General features: G+C 33.6%; 1 protein-coding gene across 1 annotated transcript in view; it reads left to right on the plus strand.

Annotated features, from left to right (window-relative positions):
* Positions 1-23,234, plus strand: part of LOC111513678 (uncharacterized) — a 31,459-nt gene extending 8,225 nt beyond the window's left edge. The window contains exons 2-3 of the mRNA XM_023169903.2: positions 12,902-12,935; positions 20,491-23,234. Of these exons, the coding sequence (XP_023025671.2) occupies positions 12,902-12,935; positions 20,491-23,180 (2,724 nt within the window). The 3' untranslated portion in view covers positions 23,181-23,234. The remainder of the gene's footprint in view (positions 1-12,901; positions 12,936-20,490) is intronic.
* Positions 23,235-23,246: the final 12 nt, after the last annotated feature.

Genomic DNA, 23,246 nt, shown 5'->3' on the forward strand with positions numbered 1-23,246 from the left:
GAAATACCGTTTTCTGAAGATGCCAACTTGGGAAGAGTACTTGTTTTCGGAAAATCCTAGTAATCAAAAAATCAACCCCTTGTCAGCGAACCTTCTCCACAATAACCCTCATGTAATAAAATATAAATTAAATGAACAGCTTCTAATTTCTCCATTACATTATGAAGAATATCAGGTATTAGTAGCTTGCAACACCTGTTTATTTCTTTTCGTAAATTAAGTGCGTATCGTGGACTGACTTCAATCATACCCACAAAAAATCCACTGGAGTCAAATGGGGGGATCGAGGTGGTCATTCTATAGAACCTCTTCTTTCAATCCGTCGATCTGGAAAGTTTTTAGTACTGTCCTGAACGTCTCCTGTTGTCGTAGAGGATGCACTTTTCATCACAGATCACAGGTGATGATACGATCTGAAGAAGAATCGTTTTGATTGCGCAAAAGCGAAGAAGAACGGACCTCGAAACGTGACAATTTTTGTCGATCGTTCAAATCATGAAGCACCCATTTTTCGTGCATTTTGACATTTCCAATATGGCATGATAGCCGACTCCCAGTTCTTCGCCATCCCAAGCACTGTTTGTGCTTGTTTGGTCAGTCTCCACCAGGGTACTCAAATCATCGTCGTGGATTACTGTAGGTTGATCACTTCGGGGCTCATCTTCGAGGTTAGTCTCCGGAACGAAATTTCCCAAAATAACGTCGGACAGTGGGTTCATTAACACTATCATTGCCAAATGCCAGGTTAATTTCTTGCATTGCCGAAGCAGCGCAAGAAATTAACCGTTAATAATAATAACAATTCATTATTATAATTAAAATGACTGGAAACCTATTTAGACGGATACGATATTGATTATTATCAATATCGAAAAGTGGACATTCCTAGCTGTAAATTTGTATAAACTCTGTATTTTGACATCATTGAAGTATTCTCAAAATTCACATATGATTCAACGGCCGCAACTTCAAAAATTAGTGGTCAAAAGTCAAAAAAAACCGACTTTTTGCACGTTTTTGCCAAAATTTCGGTTCCAATGGGTTTTATGCCAATTATATCCATTATCAGTATTGTAGAGAATTGAATTCTCTACAACTTTTGTTTCAAACATTTTTTCATACGTTGAATCGATTTTGAGATAGAGGGCAGCGCGAGCGCAGATTAAATATTGTCTGAAATCAACTGGTTTTCCCGATCGGAATCAGCTCATTTGAGGTTTATGAATTGTTACTTAATGAATAATTATAAATAATTTTCATTTTTCATTAATAAATAAATTATATTTAAATATTTTTTTCATTAATTATTTATTTATTTATTTTCAATTATTTAATAACACTTACCTGCCCGTGTAGTTATAAATATGTAGAAGGAAAAATATATATTACATTATAATTTAATCTGTAGTAATTATTCTTTAATAAATAAAAATGAATAGAAAAGAAATAAAATTTTAAATAATATTTTTATTATAAAATCTCATTTGATACATTTATGAATGTCAAAATTAAAATAACAGATAAAATAATTAAAAGAATAATGAGTTTTAATTTCAATTTTCTTCTTCTTCATCGTCGTCATCTTCTCGCAGCTGTAAAAATTCAAGGGCGTTATCATCTTCATTGTCATCTTCACCCAGATTTGTTTCCAATTCTTTCATGATTTCTGGATCAAAGGACCTATCTTCGTTAACATCGGTCTCATATGGTACAGCATTGAGACAAGCTTGCCCATTACACTGGCCACAAGCTAAATAACATTGCAACCCCGCTTTCCTGCATCCACATCTTGAACCACAACCACTTTTGCAGTTACAGAATATCGTATTGAGTAACTCATCTAGAGTAGGTGGTAAAATGATCATGATAGGTTCTAGCAATACGTTACGCATTGTCCAACCTCATTCCTTGGGTTCCAAATCATGTCCTAACCAAGTTTGAACTTGGTAATAAACACGATTGAAATGTTGGTGAGCTGCTCCACTTGTTGGTGGGATATTTGATAACTGCACAAGTTTATTGAGCTTTGTTAGCTTGGCAGTTTTCTTCTTCAAATGCTGCGGCAAGTTCATCCAAATTACATAATTTCTCGAATGTTCTTAAAAACGTTTTTTTTTTCTTTTCTATAGAGCGCAGAAGTCGTGTCACAGCCGCTTAAAGCGTGAAGGAACAAAATGTGTTTTTAGAACTTGACTATTTGTCAAAACTCTTAGAGGAGTATATTTTCGTTTTCGCATTTGCTTTGCCAACTTTTTCAAAGAAAATTTCTTGTTCAAGAGATAGTGTACGCCCAATTAAAATCTCAAGTAAATCAATATCTTCACCGACTATAATTGCTGTTCTTTGACGTTTAGATTATTCAATAGCATCATCCGCATCATCTCTGGCCTGTTAAGTGTTGATGTTAACAGCTTCTAATTTTTCAATAAACATAGTAATGAGCTTTTCTTTATTTTTGCTGTTTGATAGAAATTTATCTTGGCTAATTGATACAACCATGGTTTCGTCGAAACAAACTTCGTATGTTTTTGAAATTGCAGCCATTCTTCTCTGCTGTTCCATAGCGTTTATGTTTTTACTGTAATCTGAGTATTCATCAAATACAACAATAATCTTTGATTTATAATGTGTTTGTAAATACTTAATGTATTTATCAAAAATAATTGAAAAAGTATCTTCTTTACTCCATACAACTCGATGTAAGTGAAATACAATTACAATGTAAATAAAGTATACCCCTCATTAACTTTTTGAAATACAGGAATAAATTGCATTATTGAATTCATAGATCGGTTCATTAATGAAAAATATATTTCAATATAATGTATTTGTTGATGAAAAATCGAAATTATTCATAATTATTCATTAAGTAATAATTTATAAACCCTAAATGAGCTGATTTCGATTGGGACAACCAGTTGATTTCAAATAATATTTAATCTGCACTCGCGCTGCCCTCTATCTCAAAAAAGATTCAACGTATGAAAAAATGTTTAGAACGAAAGTTGTAGACAATTTAATTCTCTACAATATTGATAATAAATATAATTAGCATAAAACCCATTGTTAACGAGATATTGGCAAAAATCGTGCAAAAAGTCTTTTTTTTTTACTTTTGACCCCCTATTTTTGAAGTTGCGGCCGTCGAATCATATGTGAATTTTGAGAATACTTCTATGATGCCAAAATTCAAGGTTAATACGAATTTACAGCTGGGTATATCAACTTTCCAAAGTACAGGTCTAAATCGACCTAAAATGACTGGACTACCTCACAAATCGACGCGACGGTAATGGAAATTGTTGTTCCGTTAGTTTTGAAGGTCAATGTAGCATTTTTGTTTTGTATTCTCTTTAGTAGATAGTAACCCACCTATTTTGAAACTGAAATCGAAAGTCATGAACTTTTGAATGAGTTTCATTGAAGGTATTATTATTAGTTACAAGCTGATGATGAAAATTATGACAGAAAAAATGTAGACATAGGTGATAATTCGGGTCGAGTCGTTTGTGATAGATAACTGTTGTTTCAAAAAAGTGTTCCAAAAGTAAAATACGAATCTCATAAATATCCCAGTTTGAAGAATACAATTGACTAACTAGTACATATGTTCCCCATCCCAGTATTAACTGGGAAGGGAAACATATAAAAAAAAATTGTTTCGTAATAAAATTGTTCAGAAAACTTTTTCTGGGATCATAAAATAGATTTGTATTGAATACTGGCTCTGTTTTCATATGCAAAATTTCATTTTATTTTTCAAAATTCACATCTCATTTCAATTCCCGAACACATGTGTTTTATTGGAAATCATCAATTTATACTGACAAGTGAAAAATATAACAGGGCTTTGGTTGAAAACATTTTCATTCAGATCACTCCTGGTAATCAGGTTCATGCATCCAAAAAGTAATTTTGCACCGCACAAATATACGAAATATGCAAATTCGCCGGACATTCAGCTGATTGTGATTGTGTGTTTAAATCAAAGCAAACATTGCAGAATTTGAAAAATATGAATGAATTTACTGTAAATCTACTAATTGGAGTTTGTTTGTGCAACTAGGTTTTATAATTTTCACCATGATTTCGTAATGTACGTTTTTGTAAGCTCCCGTAGTCTTTAAGGATTAGTGATATTAGCGATTGTAACTGATACCAGGAGTGATCAACTAATAACATCGATAATTTATTACCAGTAAATTGTTTGTTGAATATAATCTAAAATCATCATGAAGAACTATCCGTATATATATATCTATATCCTCTACTTTCATATCATGATTCTGAAACCAATTGATATCCTAAGTAAACAATTTCAGCAAATCCAATATCTCACAATAATAATATCATTAGTATTTATATAGCACGTAATGTAAAACTTCATTGGGCAAAAAATTATATTTTTAACGATAGGTAAAGTTACCGGAAAATTAAAAAGTTTTACTGCAGGAATTCAAAACCTCACACATTTTTCCTTCAAATTCATTATTGCCCTACCAAAATTAATATTATTATATCTATTCCGCCTATTTCAAAAGTGGAGATGAAGTTTTTGATGAAAATTCACTGAAGGTATTCATACTGCTCACAATGAGTTGTGAGCAGTATGGAACGTGTTAGGAATCACACGTTAAAAGGTAAGACCTCGTTAGTCCTTAGCTCGCACAAGTTTCTCGACTTCTGAGAGTTTTCGTTCGTATGGGGACGACAGCTGATTAACGGAAAAACAGATTTTAAACAGATAAAGAAAATACCTCCTTTGCACTGTTTGGAACCTGTATACACCAAAGGTGTACATTATTATAGTAATGAATATTGCTGGAGTTTTATCCCAACAACAAACCATCATTTTCAACACCTCGACACGTGTTTCGATCACCAAGTGATCATCTTCAAGAGGAAGATTAAACTAAATATACATACAATGTTGTCCTTATGTTGCTTCATATACTAGTCCTGAATTAATTTCACAATGTGGCCTTATCTAATAGTCAGGTTAATTAAATGATTAAAATATTATTTCAAGAAGCTATAGAGTATGCTATTAGGCAATGGTCCACCATCGTTATTCATAAAATCATTATGTTTACTTATTTCTACACTTTTGTAGGCTTCTAGATGCCTGTTGTTTTTAACTTGTCCAACTAATCTTAATAAACTAAAGTATATGGAATGATTTTAAAAACATACTTCCCAAACTGAGTTAGGAAATTCCTTTTTTGAAGAAATTTGTTGACGATGTCATCTGTGCCATACCTTATAAAAACCTGATGAAATTCTTGATGTTATCAATAGATATGATAAAAAATTACAATTCAATATCGAAATAGAAAATAATCAGACCCTTCCTTTTCTTGATACAAGAGTTATACGTAAAACTAATAATTCCTTGATTACTGATTGGTATGTCAAACCTACTAATTCAGGAAAGTATATCAATTACTATTCTTTTCATAAAAAGTCAGTTGAAATCAATTTACAATTTAGAAATTAGAGATAATATCACATACACGGATCAAATACCCGAAAAACCAGTTCAGCATATTCCTATCCGTGAAAACTTCAGATTTCATATATATATATATATATATATATATATATATATATATATATATATATATATATATATATATATATATATATATATATATATATATATATATATATATATATATATATATGAAAACGCTTAGAGTTGCGTATTTTAGAGACCTATTCAATGATGTGAAAAAATCTAATATAGCTCTTTTGATTCTGGGGATATACAGGAAAAACCAAAAAATTCCAAATTATGTTTTTGCCTATATCTTCTTTACTCACAGACATATTGAAAATCTATCCACATTTTGCTATTGGCACTTGATGTGGGCTATCAGAATATGTCTATGAATCTTTTATAAAGAGTGTAATCTGACTTGGGCCACCCTCATTTTGAATTTTTAAAAACGGACTTGTATTTTTTGTTGTAGTTTTTGTATCGTAGAGGTTCACTTCATACTGAGAAATTGAATTTTATTTTATATTTCGAGATGTTTCGGTACTATTTGATTATAATTGGGTGAATTATTCCCTTTTAAATTACGGCCCTGGAGATTGGTTGACTGAGTGAAATAAAAACAAAATAGCAACTTTAACGTCTCGTTATGTACCGTAGAATTTTTTTTTCATTTTTAGGTACCTATTCATATTTTTTCATATTTCCAGTACTCTAAGCGTTTTCTACAATAAACTTCGAATAAGAAAACCTTTTATGATTATCTGAAACATTTATATAACAAAAATATATTATATGTGTTTTGATGAGTAGAAAAAGAAATGATAGCAACAATAACATTCGAAACGAACACTATAATCGTAATGAAAATTGAAATGAAGTAATTTATATACACAAAGAAATTAATGGCACAATAAATGTTCGAATTGAAGTCCTTCCATTTCGAGACAAATAATGGGCCGATGAGATGGCCTGCAAGGTCACCATATCTTATTATTTTGGACTATTTTCTATGGGGGACATGGAAATGAATGGGATTTATGCTAGCAGAGAGATAGAAAATGTTGAAGACTCGAGATTGCGGATTTTGAATGATTTCGCAACAATGCAGCAAATAAGTGTATATTAATATGAAAAATCGAGTTCAAAAATATCTCAAAATGAAAGGACTTCAATTCGAAGATTTATTGCGCCATTAATTTTTTTCTGTATATAAATCACTTTATTTCAATTTTCATAACAATTATAGTGTTCGTTTCAAATGTTATTATTGCTATCATGTCTTTTTCTGCTAATTAAAAAACATATATTATATTTTTGATGTAGATATGTTTCAGATAATCATAAAAGGTTTTCTTATTCGAAGTTTATTGTAAAAAACGCTCAGAGCAATGAAGAAAATATGAATAGGTACCTAAAAATGAAAAAAAATATCTCGAAAAACTCCACGGTACACAGAGAGACGTAGAAGTTGCTATTGTGTTCTCATTCAACTCAGTCAACCAATTTCCAGGGCCGTAATTTAAAAGGAAATAATTCCCACTATTATAATCAAATATTACCGAAACATCCCGAAATATACAATTGAATTTGATTTTGAAATATGAAGTGAACGGCGACGATACGAAAACTACAACAAAAAATACAAGTCCGTATTTAAAAATTCAAAGATGGGGGTGGCCCAAGTCAGATAACACCCTGTATAAAAGATTCATGGATATATTCTGATAGCTCACATCAAGTGCCAATGGCAGAATGTAGACAGATTTTCAATATGTATGCGAATAAAGAAGATATAGGCAAAAAAATAATTTGGGATTTTTTTGTTTTTCCTGTATATCTCCAGAACCAGAAGAGCTATATTCAAATTTTTTACATCATTGAATAGGTCTCTTAAATACGCAACTTTGCCACGATTTAACCGACACTCTATCTCTTATCTTTTACGAGATCCCCATGTACAGAAACGAATTCGAATAGCTCTGTATATATATATATATATATATATATATATATATATATATATATATATATATATATATATATATATATATATATATATATATATATATATATATATAAATATGAAAGTTATTGAGTGTCTTGATATAGAAACAGAAGTTAATGTCGGACATAGCACTCATGAAAGTGGCAAACCATAGACACGTGTTTCGGGCTTTTGGCCCATCATCACTCAATAACTTTCATATTTATATATATATATATATATATATATATATATATATATATATATATATATATATGATATTCATATGAGTGATGCAACTAATTTTTCTTCATTTTCACTATTTCAATATTAATGTAAGTCACAAAAAGGATTTGAAGCTCGAAAATTTCGACTTGAACTCGGAATTAAGTGATTTCGTTTTCAGAATCGTTTGTGATCCTTCTACACCTTCGTACTTACTTCGTAAATCCGTTTTGTCTTATTTTGTTCAACTACTAAAATTGGTCGGATCAATTCGGCCGTTACTTGATGAAGATCCATAGTAATTTCAAATTAACATTGATGAAACCCCAAATTCCAAAATTATATTCACTCATAAAACTGCACAGAGTTATCCAGGACAGTGATTTCCTTTGTCACTGCACCATCAGTAAAATTATCAGAATCAATATCATCTTGAACCATTGTAACTTCCAACCAAAATTCAGTCTACGGAATTCATATGACCCAATCAATGAAATAGAGAACATACCTAAAATTATTATTTTTTGATGTGCAGAATATATTTCCCAGCATACCTCCTGATGATACTATCACTTTAGTAATAGAATTATTAGATAAAAATAGAGTGATCCCAGTCATGAATCGAGAAATCATTGACCTTCTGTCGTTATGTCTCAAACGAAATTATTTTCAATTTAACAACAATATTTATTTCTCCTCGAAAGGTTTAATTGTGGGAAATCCATTAAGCCGCTTACTTGCATAAAATTTCATGGATAATCTAGAGAAGTCGATCTTTAAACATCCTTTGATTGAGAATTTTTTGTATTGGCATAGATATAATAATAATAATAATACGTCTTTATTCACCATAAAAATACAAATGGAATAGACAAAAATAAAATAGAACAGAATACAGGAACAATAACAAAAACAAAGAAAAAAAACTTTCAGTATATGGTGAATAGACGGAGTATCAGCCAAGGCTGTTTTTCAACTCAACCTGGGAGAAACTATAGATAAATAATATGAACACAAGTCGAGTTAACAATATCAAAAAATTTTAGTTTTTGCTTTACTTTAGAAAATTCATTTTAGAAATGCCAAGGTCGGGAACGGGCAAGAGGCTAATGAGATAAATAAGTCTTCAGTCTTTTTTTAAAGTTTACGATGGTGTATGATCGAAATTCGCAGGGTAGTTGATTGTAATATTTGGGTGCATTATACGAGAAGCAGCGGGTGAAGATGGAAGATTTGTGTTTGGGGATGACTAGAACTGAACTGTTCCTTGTAGTAAAGCTGTTAATCGTAGAGAATGTTTTAAGCTTCTTCAGTAAGTAATCAGGTTGTCGAGTTATCAAAAATTTATGTGTGTTGGTAAGAAGGTGTAGAGGGATATATGGTCATATTTCCGAATACCAAACGAGAAACGTAGACAGCTATTCTGAATACGCTGTAGTCGGAGAGTATCCGATTGTTTCAAAGCAGGTCCATAAATACTATCGCAATAGGAAATTTTTGACATAATCAAAGACTCGCATAGTCTGAGTTTTAAGTTTGTGTTGAGCAAATCACGATTAGGAAAAAGCTGTCTGAGAACGTTATAAGAAGATTGGTTCAGATAGCTGACATGTTTAGTAAAGCGGAGATCCAGATCAAACCACAATCCTAAATTTTTTATCTCGTCCACGGAGGGAAGTATATCGTTTTGGATGCGAACTTGAAAGGTAGAGTTGGTAAGCTCTCTGCTCTTCTTAGCTCCGAACATCATTATTGCGGATTTGTCTGAATTGAGCTCAAGCCTATGGGCAGTAGAAATGTCAAAGATGGCTTGGAGATCGTTATTAATATGCGACAGAGCAGATGTAGACTCGCCTGGCAAAAAGAGAAATATAACTGCGTGTCGTCTGCATAGTGATGTATATTGCATTTTTTCACGGACATATAAAAGTCACAAATATACAAGCTAAAAAGCAAGGGCCCAAGGATAGATCCTTGTGGCACTCCCTTCAATACCGGCAGAGCATCTGAAATAACTTCATCCACAACAACTCTTTGAGTACGATTCTTCAGATAGTTTTCTAAGAGAGACACTGCTTTCCGAGAAAAACCGAAGTAGACAAGTTTGTCACACAATATCACATGATCTAGAGTGTCAAATGCCTTGCTGTAATCTAGTAGTATTAAACAGGTCAAATTTTGTTCATCTGCAGCTTGAAAAATATCGTCAGTAATTGACAGAAGAGCCGTGGTGGTACTATGCTGAGGTCTGAATCCTGATTGTACAGATGTTATAATTTGATTTTCATTGACGTACTCATTAATCTGATTTTTCAGAATCGATTCCACGACTTTAGAGAGATACGGTAGAATTGTAATTGGTCTTAGGTCAGAAAGGACAGTAGGTGAGTTACACTTAGCCAGAGGGATAACCAATCCATCCTTCCAACATTTTGGAAATTGGCAACTGGTAATGATAAAGTTTATGAGAAAGGTGAAGTGATTTATCAAAAAAGAGTCAATGAAATTGATCATTTTGAAGGATATCCCGTCAGAACCCAAAGCGTTGCTCTCGATGCGTCTCAGGGAACTTCGCACAATCTCACAGGTGACTGAGGTGAAGTGAAAGGAGTTTTCAGTTTCTTCCGAATTAACATATCGATCTAATAAGGACAATTGGCGAGCAGATCTGATAGGTTGAGGTATGGAATTGAAGTGCTGGTTAATTAGATTGACGTCTTTTAATTCATCAGGGATATCTGATTTTTTGTTGTTCCTCAGGATATCAAGCGTTCTTAAGGTATTCCAAGTTGCTTTGGAATTTTTATTTCTCAAAACAAAGTCCAGATATGCTTTTTTCTCGCGTCGTATTGCACTACATGTATAATTTCTGAGGTCCTTATAGCTATTCCAATCGGCGATAGAGAAAGATTTCTTGTATTTACTCAGAGCTCGGTTTTTGAGTGCAATCATCATTTTTATATTGTAAGTTAACCAAGGTGCTGGGGGTTTAGTTACTCTCTTCGTTTGAGAAGGGGCGTGTTTTTCGAAAAGATTAAGAATGTTGTCGTTCAGGAAGGAGACCATACAATCCACGTTATCGAATTGATAGATGAGATGACGTTTTGTTATGTTCTACAGGTACTAAGAGATAATTATATACTTTTCATAGAGATATTAACAAAATTATTGAAAACATTAAATTCACTATTGAAATAGAAGCAGACAACTCAGTCAATTTTTTGGCCTTAACAATTAGTACTTAGGCCACATGTGACCCATTGTACAGGAAGTGCCCTTGCTGTTGGAGGTGGAGTGAGGAAGGAGGAGGGTGCATTTATATTTCCTGCCACTCCTGCCTCTTTTGCTCTTTTTCTCCTTTTGGCCTCGGCAAGGCAAATGCGCTCACGCCTTGGCCTTTGTATTACATCACGAGGTGATCTGCTATGCCCAGCCTCTTTCCAAGCAGTAGATTTGGGTGAACATTTCTGTTCATCCCCAGCCACCTCCTTAATTTGAGGTGAGCACTTCTGTCAAGCCTCGAGATTGGTTTTTGTTTTTGTGTATGTTTCATTCATGTGTGATTCCACGAGTAGCAAGGAAAGAGTTGATCACCTCTTGCAGAGCCCCACATTACCAGAGGTAGGCTGATTACAATGGGGTTTCGCCCAGTTCCCAAGGGGATCGTTCGTGACCGCATATCACCCTGCGGCCATTCAGCTGTCGGCACGATTCCTAACACCTTAGCTTGGGTAGGCTTATTTCTACCACTGACCAGGAGTCCGGCGACCTCGTCCGTAAGGCCACCATTGGCTTCCCGGACAGGGCCTCCTGGCCACCTGGGGACACGCCCGATAGGTGTCCCAACCCGCGGGTTCCTATACGGATATTACTGTACATTACGATTCTATACCCATCCTTATCAACACAAAGTAGCAGCTCATAATAACATGATTCATAGATTAGTCAATGTTCCTTTCAATAGATAATTTCAATAAAGAACCTAATATCATTAAGCAAATTGCGGTTAACAATAGGGTTGAAGCCGAATGGTTGCATTTAACAATTTTTTTATCTCATTATTTGAAAGTTTATGTTTCAAATAGTACATCTACAAAAAATCTGAAATTTCATTCTTTATCTTCCTCCTCAAATTAATAGTTGAATGTGGTCAAGCTTGACGTCACATCAATCGACTCGGCGACAAGGGAGTGCTGACGGCGATCGCGATGGCAGCGATTCATAATCTCCAACTACAGGCCCGGTTGCCACCGCTCGAAGCTCGTTGCTTGGTGTGACGTCAAAATGTATCGCGGGCGATCTCACATTTTCAATTGTCTTGCTCAGTTGTTAGTTGACATAAAAACCGGAAAATTTTGTGGGATACTTGGGAAATGATTTACTTTTATAATATATGATTTTCAATAAAAATCTAAATTGGCCTGAATGAGCCCATACAAAATACTTGCCAAGAAAGTCTACGCAAAAGTGATTCGAAACGTTTTTCCTATTGATAAGGTAGACAATCAAAATTATAGAGCTTTAACGTATTTTGGAAAACCAACGGAAAAAGAAGCTTCATTTTTGAGGAAACGAGATAATAAAATTGCATACAGAACAAATTCATCCAAATTCGACAAATCAGGAGTGCGTGCCCTAAAGTATATATTGGTCAACCTGGCAGAACATTTAGGAATCGAATGCAGGAACATCATAGGAGCTATGTAACAAATTCATCATATTCAAAGCACATTCTAGAAGAGAATCATATCTTTAACGAAGACTTCGAAATTTTGCACATAGAAAATAATGGTTTGAAACTGAATCATTTGGAAGCAATGAAAATTATTAAACTTGAAAATTCAAACATTCTAATGAATTACCAACTGGATTTGAATAGATCACCATTATTGAACTTGTTTTCTTGAAAACCGAGAAAGAATTATTATTGATGTAGAAGTGAGGCAATATGCTTTAGGTAATCATTATTGAGCAGGTACCTTAGGTAGAGGTTTAGGTAATTTTTTGGAGGTAATCTCAATTATGGTTACCTGTAAATATGAGTGTAAGAAACAACTTGAAGTATTCAATTCACTTGACAAAGCTACTAGCTGCTAGCGAAATATATTATGATATATTTTTCAAATGAAGTTTGTGGAGATCGAATCGTGAGGTGTAGTTTTTGAAATTATTAAAATTGTTTTTTTTTTCAGGTCGCATCATTCAGACACACAGCAAAAAATCCAAGTAAGTTTAGAATGATTTATTTTATCATTCAAAATCACTTTAAACTGTATAGTCTGGAGTTGTAAATAATTATTGTCCTGATTTAAAGAAATAAAGGGCCACAGAGGAGGAAAAGATTTTGAACTGGGATTACACAATTTTGATGTGTCAATGAATATTTCATCTGTCAGATGAGAATAAAAATATGATCAACTCACCATTGATTATATTCTTTGACATCTCATAGTGAAAGTGTGAGAACAGAATTTGATTGATTTGTTATATTTCTACATACAGGATAGTAATTCTTTGAAGAAACTACTCCATTCATTATTGTGCATATTTCAACTCAAATATTACTTTCAAAATATGTCTGTCTGTTCAAACCGTTCGATGACTTAAAAAGCATACTCTTAATGAGATAGCAACAGAACTGCTTTTGAGTTTATATTATTCGTTGAGTTTCACTTTTATATGGAGTCTCCATCCAGAATTTTTAACTCATACATCTTATTTTTATGAAGATGTAGATAAATGATTTTCAAACTTCCTATATCTGACTAATAGTTTTTTCCTCCTCCCTAATTTCTTTTGGTCTTCACAAGATGAATGTAAATATTGTATATATTATTTAGTCATATCTAGTAATTTTTCGATTCATTATTCAGGCCGTTGAATTACTGGAAAATATAATTGAAATACTGTTTTCGATGCCGAAACATTTGTGATTTGAGTAGCAAACTTTACAAATAACTTATTTTGTTTTATATACAAAACTTCAGTAATACCAAATTATATGGTATCACATCATTAGTGAAAATTTTATACTGTGACAATTTATGTTTTCGCAGTGTTACATACATTATATTTCATTGCCTTATTTTAAGTCTAGTTCACGAGTTGAAAAATCGAGATGATGGTCTCTCACCTTTAGTATTTGAAATTTTAATTTGACGTCGAAAAAAGCGAGTACGTCACAAATAATAATTTTTTCAACTATTAAATATTTCTATAAAAATTAGGGTGTACTCTGAATTCTATAAAAAAAACTGATTCTCGTTGGAAAAAATTTCGAAGTGGGTAATTAATAATCAACATTATTTCACTTGACTTGCGTCTTCATTGGAGACCACAAAAAATATTTTAATAATTTTCCAAAAATAGTTTTCTCAACAAGAATTTTCAATTGTTTTCTTTCTTTATATTTCAAATGTTTAAATGATTAGTTGAAAAATTTTTTTGGGAAAAAAAGTTTTTGGCTTTCTACTCTCTTCCAAAGAAAAGAAGATTCCCACATTTTTGTATGTCAAGATGGAGTAGTAGAAAGCCAAAAACTTTCTTTCCCAAAAAAATTAATCACTCCTAAAAATATAACGCCTTCAATTCAAGTTAAAAAATGTTTTCTATTTCAAAAATCATAACTGACATTCCTTTACAAATTGAAAAATAATATTATTTTCTATTCATAATTTTGTTTATCAACCAAACAATTTGTTATGAACACATTCCTATGACGATATATATATTTTTTCTCAAACTGCTGAAAATTACAAAAACATACATACATACATCTCAAACATTCAAAGAATTATTTTTCAATTTTTAATTGTAGTTATGTGCTACACAATCAACATGAACCACTCTATTTATGAACTGAAAAATAAATATAACTTTGAATCTATTGGAGGTATGAAAATAAACATTGAATAAATGTAAAGAAGTGAACTTCAAATGTTCAAGCTTGTCTCGGATACACCTACACAGTTGGTTGAATGGACCGACACCTATCAGAAAACAACTACTCCACTGTCTAAAACCACGAACGGCGTTGGATTATATCCGACAGGCGTCAGTGCAGGAATCTTCACAGAAAATTTCCTGTAGATATATCTATAAACGAGACGGGCTTGAACATTTAAAGTTCATTTCTTTAGATTTGTTTACTGCCTGTCTTCAAGCATGGCCCACTGACTAATAAGAAAGTTTTTCTTTCTTATCCAGAGGAATCGGGCAAATTTCGGATATGCAGTTGGTTAGTACCCCGTACAATAGATGGAGTGACATTTTTTATGTTCGCTCCAACTCAAGACGAGGAATAAAATACTCACTCCTCACTCCAACTTAGAATGATGAAGGGAATAATCTGAAAAAATTTCGATTTTCAATTATGGAATATCATTGACTTCAAGTCGATGTCACTATCTTGCACTGACGAGTGGCTGAGGAGCCCGAAACCGGTCTGCGTGTGTGCCCGTTCCAAAAGTGAAGGTCGACTCTTTTAGTTGTATTGCCAATTGCATATGCAAGAAATTTTCTGTGGAGATTCCTGCACTGATGCCTGTCGGATATGATCCGATTAATTTTTGACCTACCTTATCAAACTTCATCTCACGATGTAAACAAAAACCGAAAAATTCTTACTGTTACTTCTATTTACTTATATAAATTACTCAGCCATATCTACCCAAACCGAATTAAACTGTCAAAAAATGCTGATATTCACAACCACAACACAAGGCAAGAAAACGACTTGTTGCAAAAAAAATCGAACCACACTTTCCACAAAAAATCACCTCTGATGATTGGAGCGTCTTACTTCAATAGGCTTCCTTATAATATAAAAAATAGTAACACATACGGAATTTTCAAAAGTAGGTTGGAGGAAATTTTAACGAATCATTGTTTTTATAGCTTAGGGGAATTTGATGACTTCCTTTCTAGCAGTGTTAACTGAGTTCATAGTGTTTATTGTGCTTTATGATTTTTTATATTCATATCAAGATGTCTTGTATACTTGATTTTATGTGTCATTGAGTAATATTAGGGTTACATCCTCAACAATGTATTATGTCCATGTATGTATGTGTATATACTCTATTTTGTCAACCTAACCTGTAAACTAGTACTTTAGGAGTAACTTTTTTTTGTAGTAAGTGTGTGGGTTTTACACCTCACCAGACACGTCCAATCCATTGTATAATAGGAAAACAGATTCAATAAAATTTGATTTGATTTTGATTTGATCCGATGCCGTTCGTGGTATTAGCCAGTGGGGTAGTTGTTTTTTGATAGGCGTCAGTCCATTGAACCTACTATGTAGGTATATCCGAGATGGGCTTGAACTTTTGGAGTTCATTTCTTTAGATTTGTTTACTGCCTCTCTCCAAGCATAGCCCACTGACTAATAAGAAAAAACATTGAATACATCATTTGCCTAAATTACTATATAAACACCATATTTTTGCGTTAGAGCAACGTATTATCCTGCATAGAAAAGATAACTTCTTTCCATTAGAATGTTTATTTCATTTTGAAGCTGTATTTGTGAATAATAGGTACATGAAACTTTTTTTTTTATTTGGGCATCAGGAAAGAAGTTCAAGTCATAAAGTGTCCGACAATTCAGGTCAGAAATAAATGCTCTTCAGAATTTCAAAGTATAAAACTTTCTGAATATTTGGCATCCACAAAGGATAAATCTTATCCTCGTTAAAAGTACAATTTGTTGAAGACGTGAAATAACTTCAATTTCAAGGATCGTGTGTGGGTGATAGTTAACTCGAGTTTACATAAAGATGTGGAAATATGAAATATTTCTCAATGGGAGCTTATCCCCAGTTTATTCATTCAACATCATAATTTGTTATCTGTTAGTATAGGGACCAAGTACCTATACAATATTTTTTTTAATGAAACAGTTCGTTATTAGTACAAGGGAGTATCCAGTAGTGACCATCAGATTATCTGAAATTTTTTAAATGGATAAATATGCCTTGTTACCAGTAACTGTTTTTGACCAAATTATTTACCGTATATTCATTTTAATAAAAATAAAATTATTTTTGAGAATAACTAGAATTCTTTTGATAATGAAAACTGTCATTAGAAATTTATAATCATGTAAGTATAATGTCAATTAATTGAAAAAACAAATCTATATCAATCATTCATTTACATTCAAAAGTCACAACAGTCTAACACAACAATTATACATGGTCCATCTGGCAAGGATATAATGAAACCTGATATTGATACATACGAGAGGCCACCAGCAAGAATCCTTCTACAAGCGATACTCAAATCAAATCAAATCACTTTATTTCTTTAAGACAACATACAGTCGTTTAAGAAAGAGTCATGATAATCTTCATTGTAATAAAAAAAAAAACTCAACTTTGAAATGTGTATTTATATGATGTAGTATATATATGATCATCTATAGTTATATCCCTCTATATGAGGGATATCTGTGTTGTATTTGTATTTTATTTTAGTTTATAATATCTCATATTGTATTACACATGTCAGTTATGGGATGGGTGGAAGACAGCCTCCGGCTAACCCGATCCCCTTTGTGTCTAAAATGTATTTTTTATGCACAATAAATGTATTATTATTATTATTATTATTACAACCGCATGGTAGTACGGTCGGGATTTGAATGAAAGATTATATAACACTACGAAAACATGTTCACATATACATATACATACAGGGCTTTTCATGATGAGCGTTAATTAGCCGTTTCTGACAAACTATTTAGCGGATCAACCTGAAAATTTCACAGTATGCATAAATCAATATGACCTACACGCGTAAAATATTTCAGACGATGCGGCGTTGTCGCTTCTACTATAAAGTAGCGGCTTCTTTGATATTTCAAATGGAACACCCCGTATATAATATCATATTATGATTCATTATCACTTTGTCAACAAATTCATATACTATTTCCCTATACCTTTCTATTACCGTTTAGAAGATATAAATTAATTTCGATATTTTTTTTACCAAACATGAACTTTTATAAATACTGATAATCTTGAACTCTCTTGCACTGAAACGATCAAATTTGAAATGGAGTGGAGTGATACTATGAGGATCTTCACTTCGAGTCATATTTTCATTTGCCTCATACAGGGTCTTCAAAAAATACAGAATTTGATCTCATGAAAAAATGAGTGGAACTCAAATTTTTCAAATGGAACACCCTGTATATTTCAACATTTTTGAGCTCTACATCCAATTTTAGATTAACTTCATTCAGATAATACTATTTCTATTTTGAACAGTTTTCGAGATAAACTGTTTCAAACGGAAACTGACGTGGTTTTCTTGCTCGTTTTTTTGAATTCATCACTTATTTTGGATATTAAACATTTTTTTTTATACTTGGTAATATTTCTTTTTGATCGAAATTGGTATAAACCTACCTTAGAAAAAGTTAATATTTTTAATAGTGTGCTTTGGAAAAATAAATAAACCAATTATTTAACGTCAGACTTTCATTGGTGGTTTTGACTGATTGTGATAGCTACCTATTATAATAGAATAATGTCAAGATTAGGTTACAGCAATGAAGATTTCTTGAATTTATTAATAATTTATGGTGAGTGCAATAGAATTGCAAGTAGAACATGCCGAGTATTTCATGAAAGATATCCACAACTTTCGAAGCCGAATAATAATGTGATAAATCGACTACTAAAAAACTGTAGGTTGAATGGAACCTTCCGTCCAAAAATCATTCGTAAGAAGACTAAAGTGGATGATGATGACAATGGTATAACAGTTTTGGGATACTTTCATGCATTTCCAAATGCTTCTCTGCACGAGGCTGAAAGGGAGATAGGAATATCCTATGTGACAATTTGTCGAATTCTTAATAACCATAAATGGCATCCCTATAAGTTCTACTGTGTCCAACATTTGAAAGAGACTGATTTACCTCGTAGAGTGGAATTCTTTGAATGGTTACTTGTCAAGACTGAAGAGGATGAACATTTCCTTGACAATATCATATGGACAGATGAGGCCAAGTTCACAAAAAATGGAGTTTTCAATAGACACAACACTCATTATTGGGCGCCAGAAAATCCCCATGTAGTCCGCCAAAGGGGTTTTCAAGAAAGATGGCAAATCAATGTATTTTGTGCCATAAAGAATGAGTCAATTTTTTATATCGAGTTATATGATGATAATTTGAATGCATCAAAATATGAAGATTCACTGAGGAATGGAATTCAAATGATTTTAAATAATAGACCAGGAAGAGAACGTGTATGGTAATAAATGGATGGTGCTCCACCCCATAATTCTCATTCAGTCAGCGAAGCTTTAACCGAAATCTTCAAAGACAGATGGATTGGTAATAATGGACCTTTTCGTTGTCCTCCTAGAACACCAGAATCCATTAGATTATTTCGTGTTTGAACATATTCTGAAATACACTGACGATTAAATTACCTCATTAATTTATGGGTTTATTATTTTCAGTTCGTGTTTCAGCGTTAATAAAACTATTGTTTGAAGAGAAGTTTCATTCGATGGTTGAGGAGTATTTTAATAATTATCTTTTCATTATATTATCTGTGACTAATTGAGAATCATCAAACGAAATCTGATTTACAAAAATGAGAGATGAACAAGGAAACCATGTCAATTTCCGTTTGAAACAGTTTATCTCGGAAACGGATCAAAATAGAAATAGTATTATCTGAACAAAGTTAATCTAAAATTGGATGTAGAGCTCAAAAATGTTGAAATATACAGGGTGTTCTATTCGAAAAAATTGAGTTCTACTCATTTTTTCATAAGATCAAAGTATCTGCATTTTTTGAAGACCCTGTATGAGGCAAATGAAAATATGACTCGGAGTGAAAATCCTCATAGTACCATTCCACTCCATTTCAAATTTGATCGTTTTAGTGCAAGAGAGTTCAAGATCATAGGCATTTATAAAAGTTCATGTTTGGTAAAAAAAATATCGAAATTAATTTATATCTTCTAAATGGTAATAGATAGGTATAGGGAAATAGTATATGAATTTGTTGACAAAATGATAATGAATCATAATATGATATTATATACGGGGTGTTCCATTTGAAAAATTAAAGAAGCCGCTACTTTATAGTAGAAGCGACAACGCCGCTTCGTCTAAAATATTTCAGGCGTGTAGGTCATATTGACTTATGCATACTGTGGAATTGTCAGGTTGATCCGTTGAATAGTTTGCCAGAAACGGCTAATTAACGCTCATCATGAAAAGCCCTATATATATATATATATATATATATATATATATATATATATATATATATATATATATATATATATATATATATATATATATGTTTCTGATATATAAGGCGTTGAAGTTATATATATATATATATATATATATATATATATATATATATATATATATATATATATATATATATATATATATATATATATATATATATATATATGAACATGAATATCCGAAACCGATATCGTAACTCTTCCATCGGAACTTGTTTTGCGCTAGTTTTAATTGTAAATAATGTACATATTTTTCAACCCTCTAGTCTTAGTGAAAGAATTTGTGTGTATGTGTGTGTGTGTTTGAGGAAATGGAATATCCATTAAACCGTACTGGCTACTGCCACACCGATAGTCGTATTTGAATTTGAAAAATTATTTGGTGCAGGATGCACGATGTATATAGCTTTTTGTGGAGTAAGTAGATTATTGTAAATAAATGTGAAGACATGATATGAAGATATTTTTCATTAGCATATCTATTTTCCAGATTCAAAGAGAGCCAAACGTACCGTCGACGATTTAGATGATGATCTGATTAGAAGGAGTTTCCGTGGTAATAAAAGAAATCCATCATTTCGCCTAGATAACATTGGTGGTGGAGCTCTGATAGGTCGCAGTTTGGATGATATTGGTGGTGGGAGTCTCATCGGTAGAAGTTTGGATCCTATTGGAGGGGATAGTCTTATTGGCCGTAGCCTAGACAATATTGGAGGTGGAGCTCTGATTGGTCGTAGTTTGGATAATATTAGTGAAGGGAGTCGCATCGGTAGAAGTTTGGACACTATAGGAGGAGATAGTCTCATTGGTAGAAGCCTGGAGAGTATTGGCGGTGTAGTCAAACGTACCATAGATAATATAGACAATGGTCTGATTGGGAGAAGTTTAAGTGGAAAGAGAAGTCTGGACAGTATTGGTGGTGGAGCTTTGATAGGGCGCAGTCTGGATGATATTGGTGGAGGAAGTCTCATCGGTAGAAGTTTGAACCCTACAGCTGAACGTTCGATTGATCCTATAGATCCGGGTCTAATTGGAAGAAGTTTGAGTAGTGGAAGTCGAAATCCATCATCTTGGCTAGATAACATTGGTGGTGGATCTCTGATAGGTCGCACTTCGGATGATATTGGCAGTAGAAGTTTCATGGGTAGAAATCGAGACCTCACAGAAGGGGTTGATCTCATTGGTAGAAGTCTGGACAGTATTGGCGGTGGAGCTTTGATAGGGCGCAGTTTGGATGATATTGGTGGAGGAAGTCTCATCGGTAGAAGTTTGAACCCTACAGCTAAACGTTCGATTGATCCTATAAATCCGGGTCTAATTGGAAGAAGTTTGAGTAGTGGAAGTCGAAATCCATCATCTTGGCTAGATAACATTGGTAGAGGACCTCTGATAGGTCGCAGTTTGGATGATATTGGCAGTAGAAGTTTCATGGGTAGAAATCGAGACCTCACAGAAGGGGTTGATCTCATTGATAGAAGTCTGGACAGTATTGGCGGTGGAGCTTTAATAGGACGGAGTTTGGATGATATTGGTGGAGGAAGTCTTATCGGTAGAAGTTTGAACCCTACAGCTGAACGTTCGATTGATCCTATAAATCCGGGTCTAATTGGAAGAAGTTTGAGTAGTGGAAGTCGAAATCCATCATCTTGGCTAGATAACATTGGTAGTGGATCTCTGATAGGTCGCACTTCGGATGATATTGGCAGTAGAAGTTTCATGGGTAGAAATCGAGACCTCACAGAAGGGGTTGATCTCATTGGTAGAAGTCTGGACAGTATTGGCGGTGGAGCTTTGATAGGGCGCAGTCTGGATGATATTGGTGGAGGAAGTCTCATCGGTAGAAGTTTGAACCCTACAGCTAAACGTTCGATTGATCCTATAAATCCGGGTCTGATTGGAAGAAGTTTAAGTAGTGGAAGTCGAAATCCATCATCTTGGCTAGATAACATTGGTAGTGGATCTCTGATAGGTCGCACTTCGGATGATATTGGCAGTAGAAGTTTCATGGGTAGAAATCGAGACCTCACAGAAGGGGTTGATCTCATTGGTAGAAGTCTGGACAGTATTGGCGGTGGAGCTTTGATAGGGCGCAGTCTGGATGATATTGGTGGAGGAAGTCTCATCGGTAGAAGTTTGAACCCTACAGCTAAACGTTCGATTGATCCTATAAATCCGGGTCTGATTGGAAGAAGTTTAAGTAGTGGAAGTCGAAATCCATCATCTTGGCTAGATAACATTGGTGGTGGACCTCTGATAGGTCGCACTTCGGATGATATTGGCAGTAGAAGTTTCATGGGTAGAAATCGAGACCTCACAGAAGGGGTTGATCTCATTGGTAGAAGTCTGGACAGTATTGGCGGTGGAGCTTTGATAGGGCGCAGTTTGGATAATATTGGTGGTGGGAGTCTGATCGGTAGAAGTTTGGATCCTATTGGCCGTAGCCTAGACAATATTGGAGGTGGAGCTTTGATTGGTCGTAGTTTGGATGATATTAGTGAAGGGAGTCGCATCGGTAGAAGTTTGGACCCTATAGGAGGAGATAGTCTCATTGGTAGAAACCTGGAGAGTATTGGCGGTGCAGCCAAACGTACCATAGATAATATAGACAATGGTCTGATTGGGAGAAGTTTAAGTGGAAAGAGAAGTCTGGACAGTATTGGTGGTGGAGCTTTGATAGGGCGCAGTTTGGATGATATTGGTGGAGGAAGTCTCATCGGTAGAAGTTTGAACCCTACAGCTAAACGTTCGATTGATCCTATAAATCCGGGTCTGATTGGAAGAAGTTTGAGTAGTGGAAGTAGAAACCCATCATTTTGGCTAGGTAACATTGGTGGTGGACCTCTGATAGGTCGCAGTTTGAATGATATTGGTGGTAGAAGTTTCATGGATAGAAATCAAGACCTCAGAGAAGAAGTTGATCTCATTGGTAGAAGTCTGGACAGTATTGGCGGTGGAGCTTTGATAGGGCGGAGTTTGGATGATATTGGTGGAGGAAGTCTCATCGGTAGGAGTTTGGACCCCACAGAAGGAGATAATCTACTTGAACGTAGCGTAGACAACATCGGTGCTGAAGTACTAATAGATCGCAGTTTGAATAGCAAACGTATACAAAGGTTAATGGGTAAAAAATCTGTGCCATTTAGTTACTACCTGAGGAATTCAAAAATTCTTTACCACTGAATGCAATTAATATAATGAATGATCATGGAATTTAATAAATCATATGAAACTGTATTCCTTTTTTTT

Source organism: Leptinotarsa decemlineata, unplaced genomic scaffold, assembly GCF_025532065.1.
Source record: "Leptinotarsa decemlineata unplaced genomic scaffold, Ldec_3_MD MMD2_tig00026358_RagTag_RagTag, whole genome shotgun sequence".
Classification (NCBI taxonomy): Eukaryota; Metazoa; Arthropoda; class Insecta; order Coleoptera; family Chrysomelidae; genus Leptinotarsa; species Leptinotarsa decemlineata.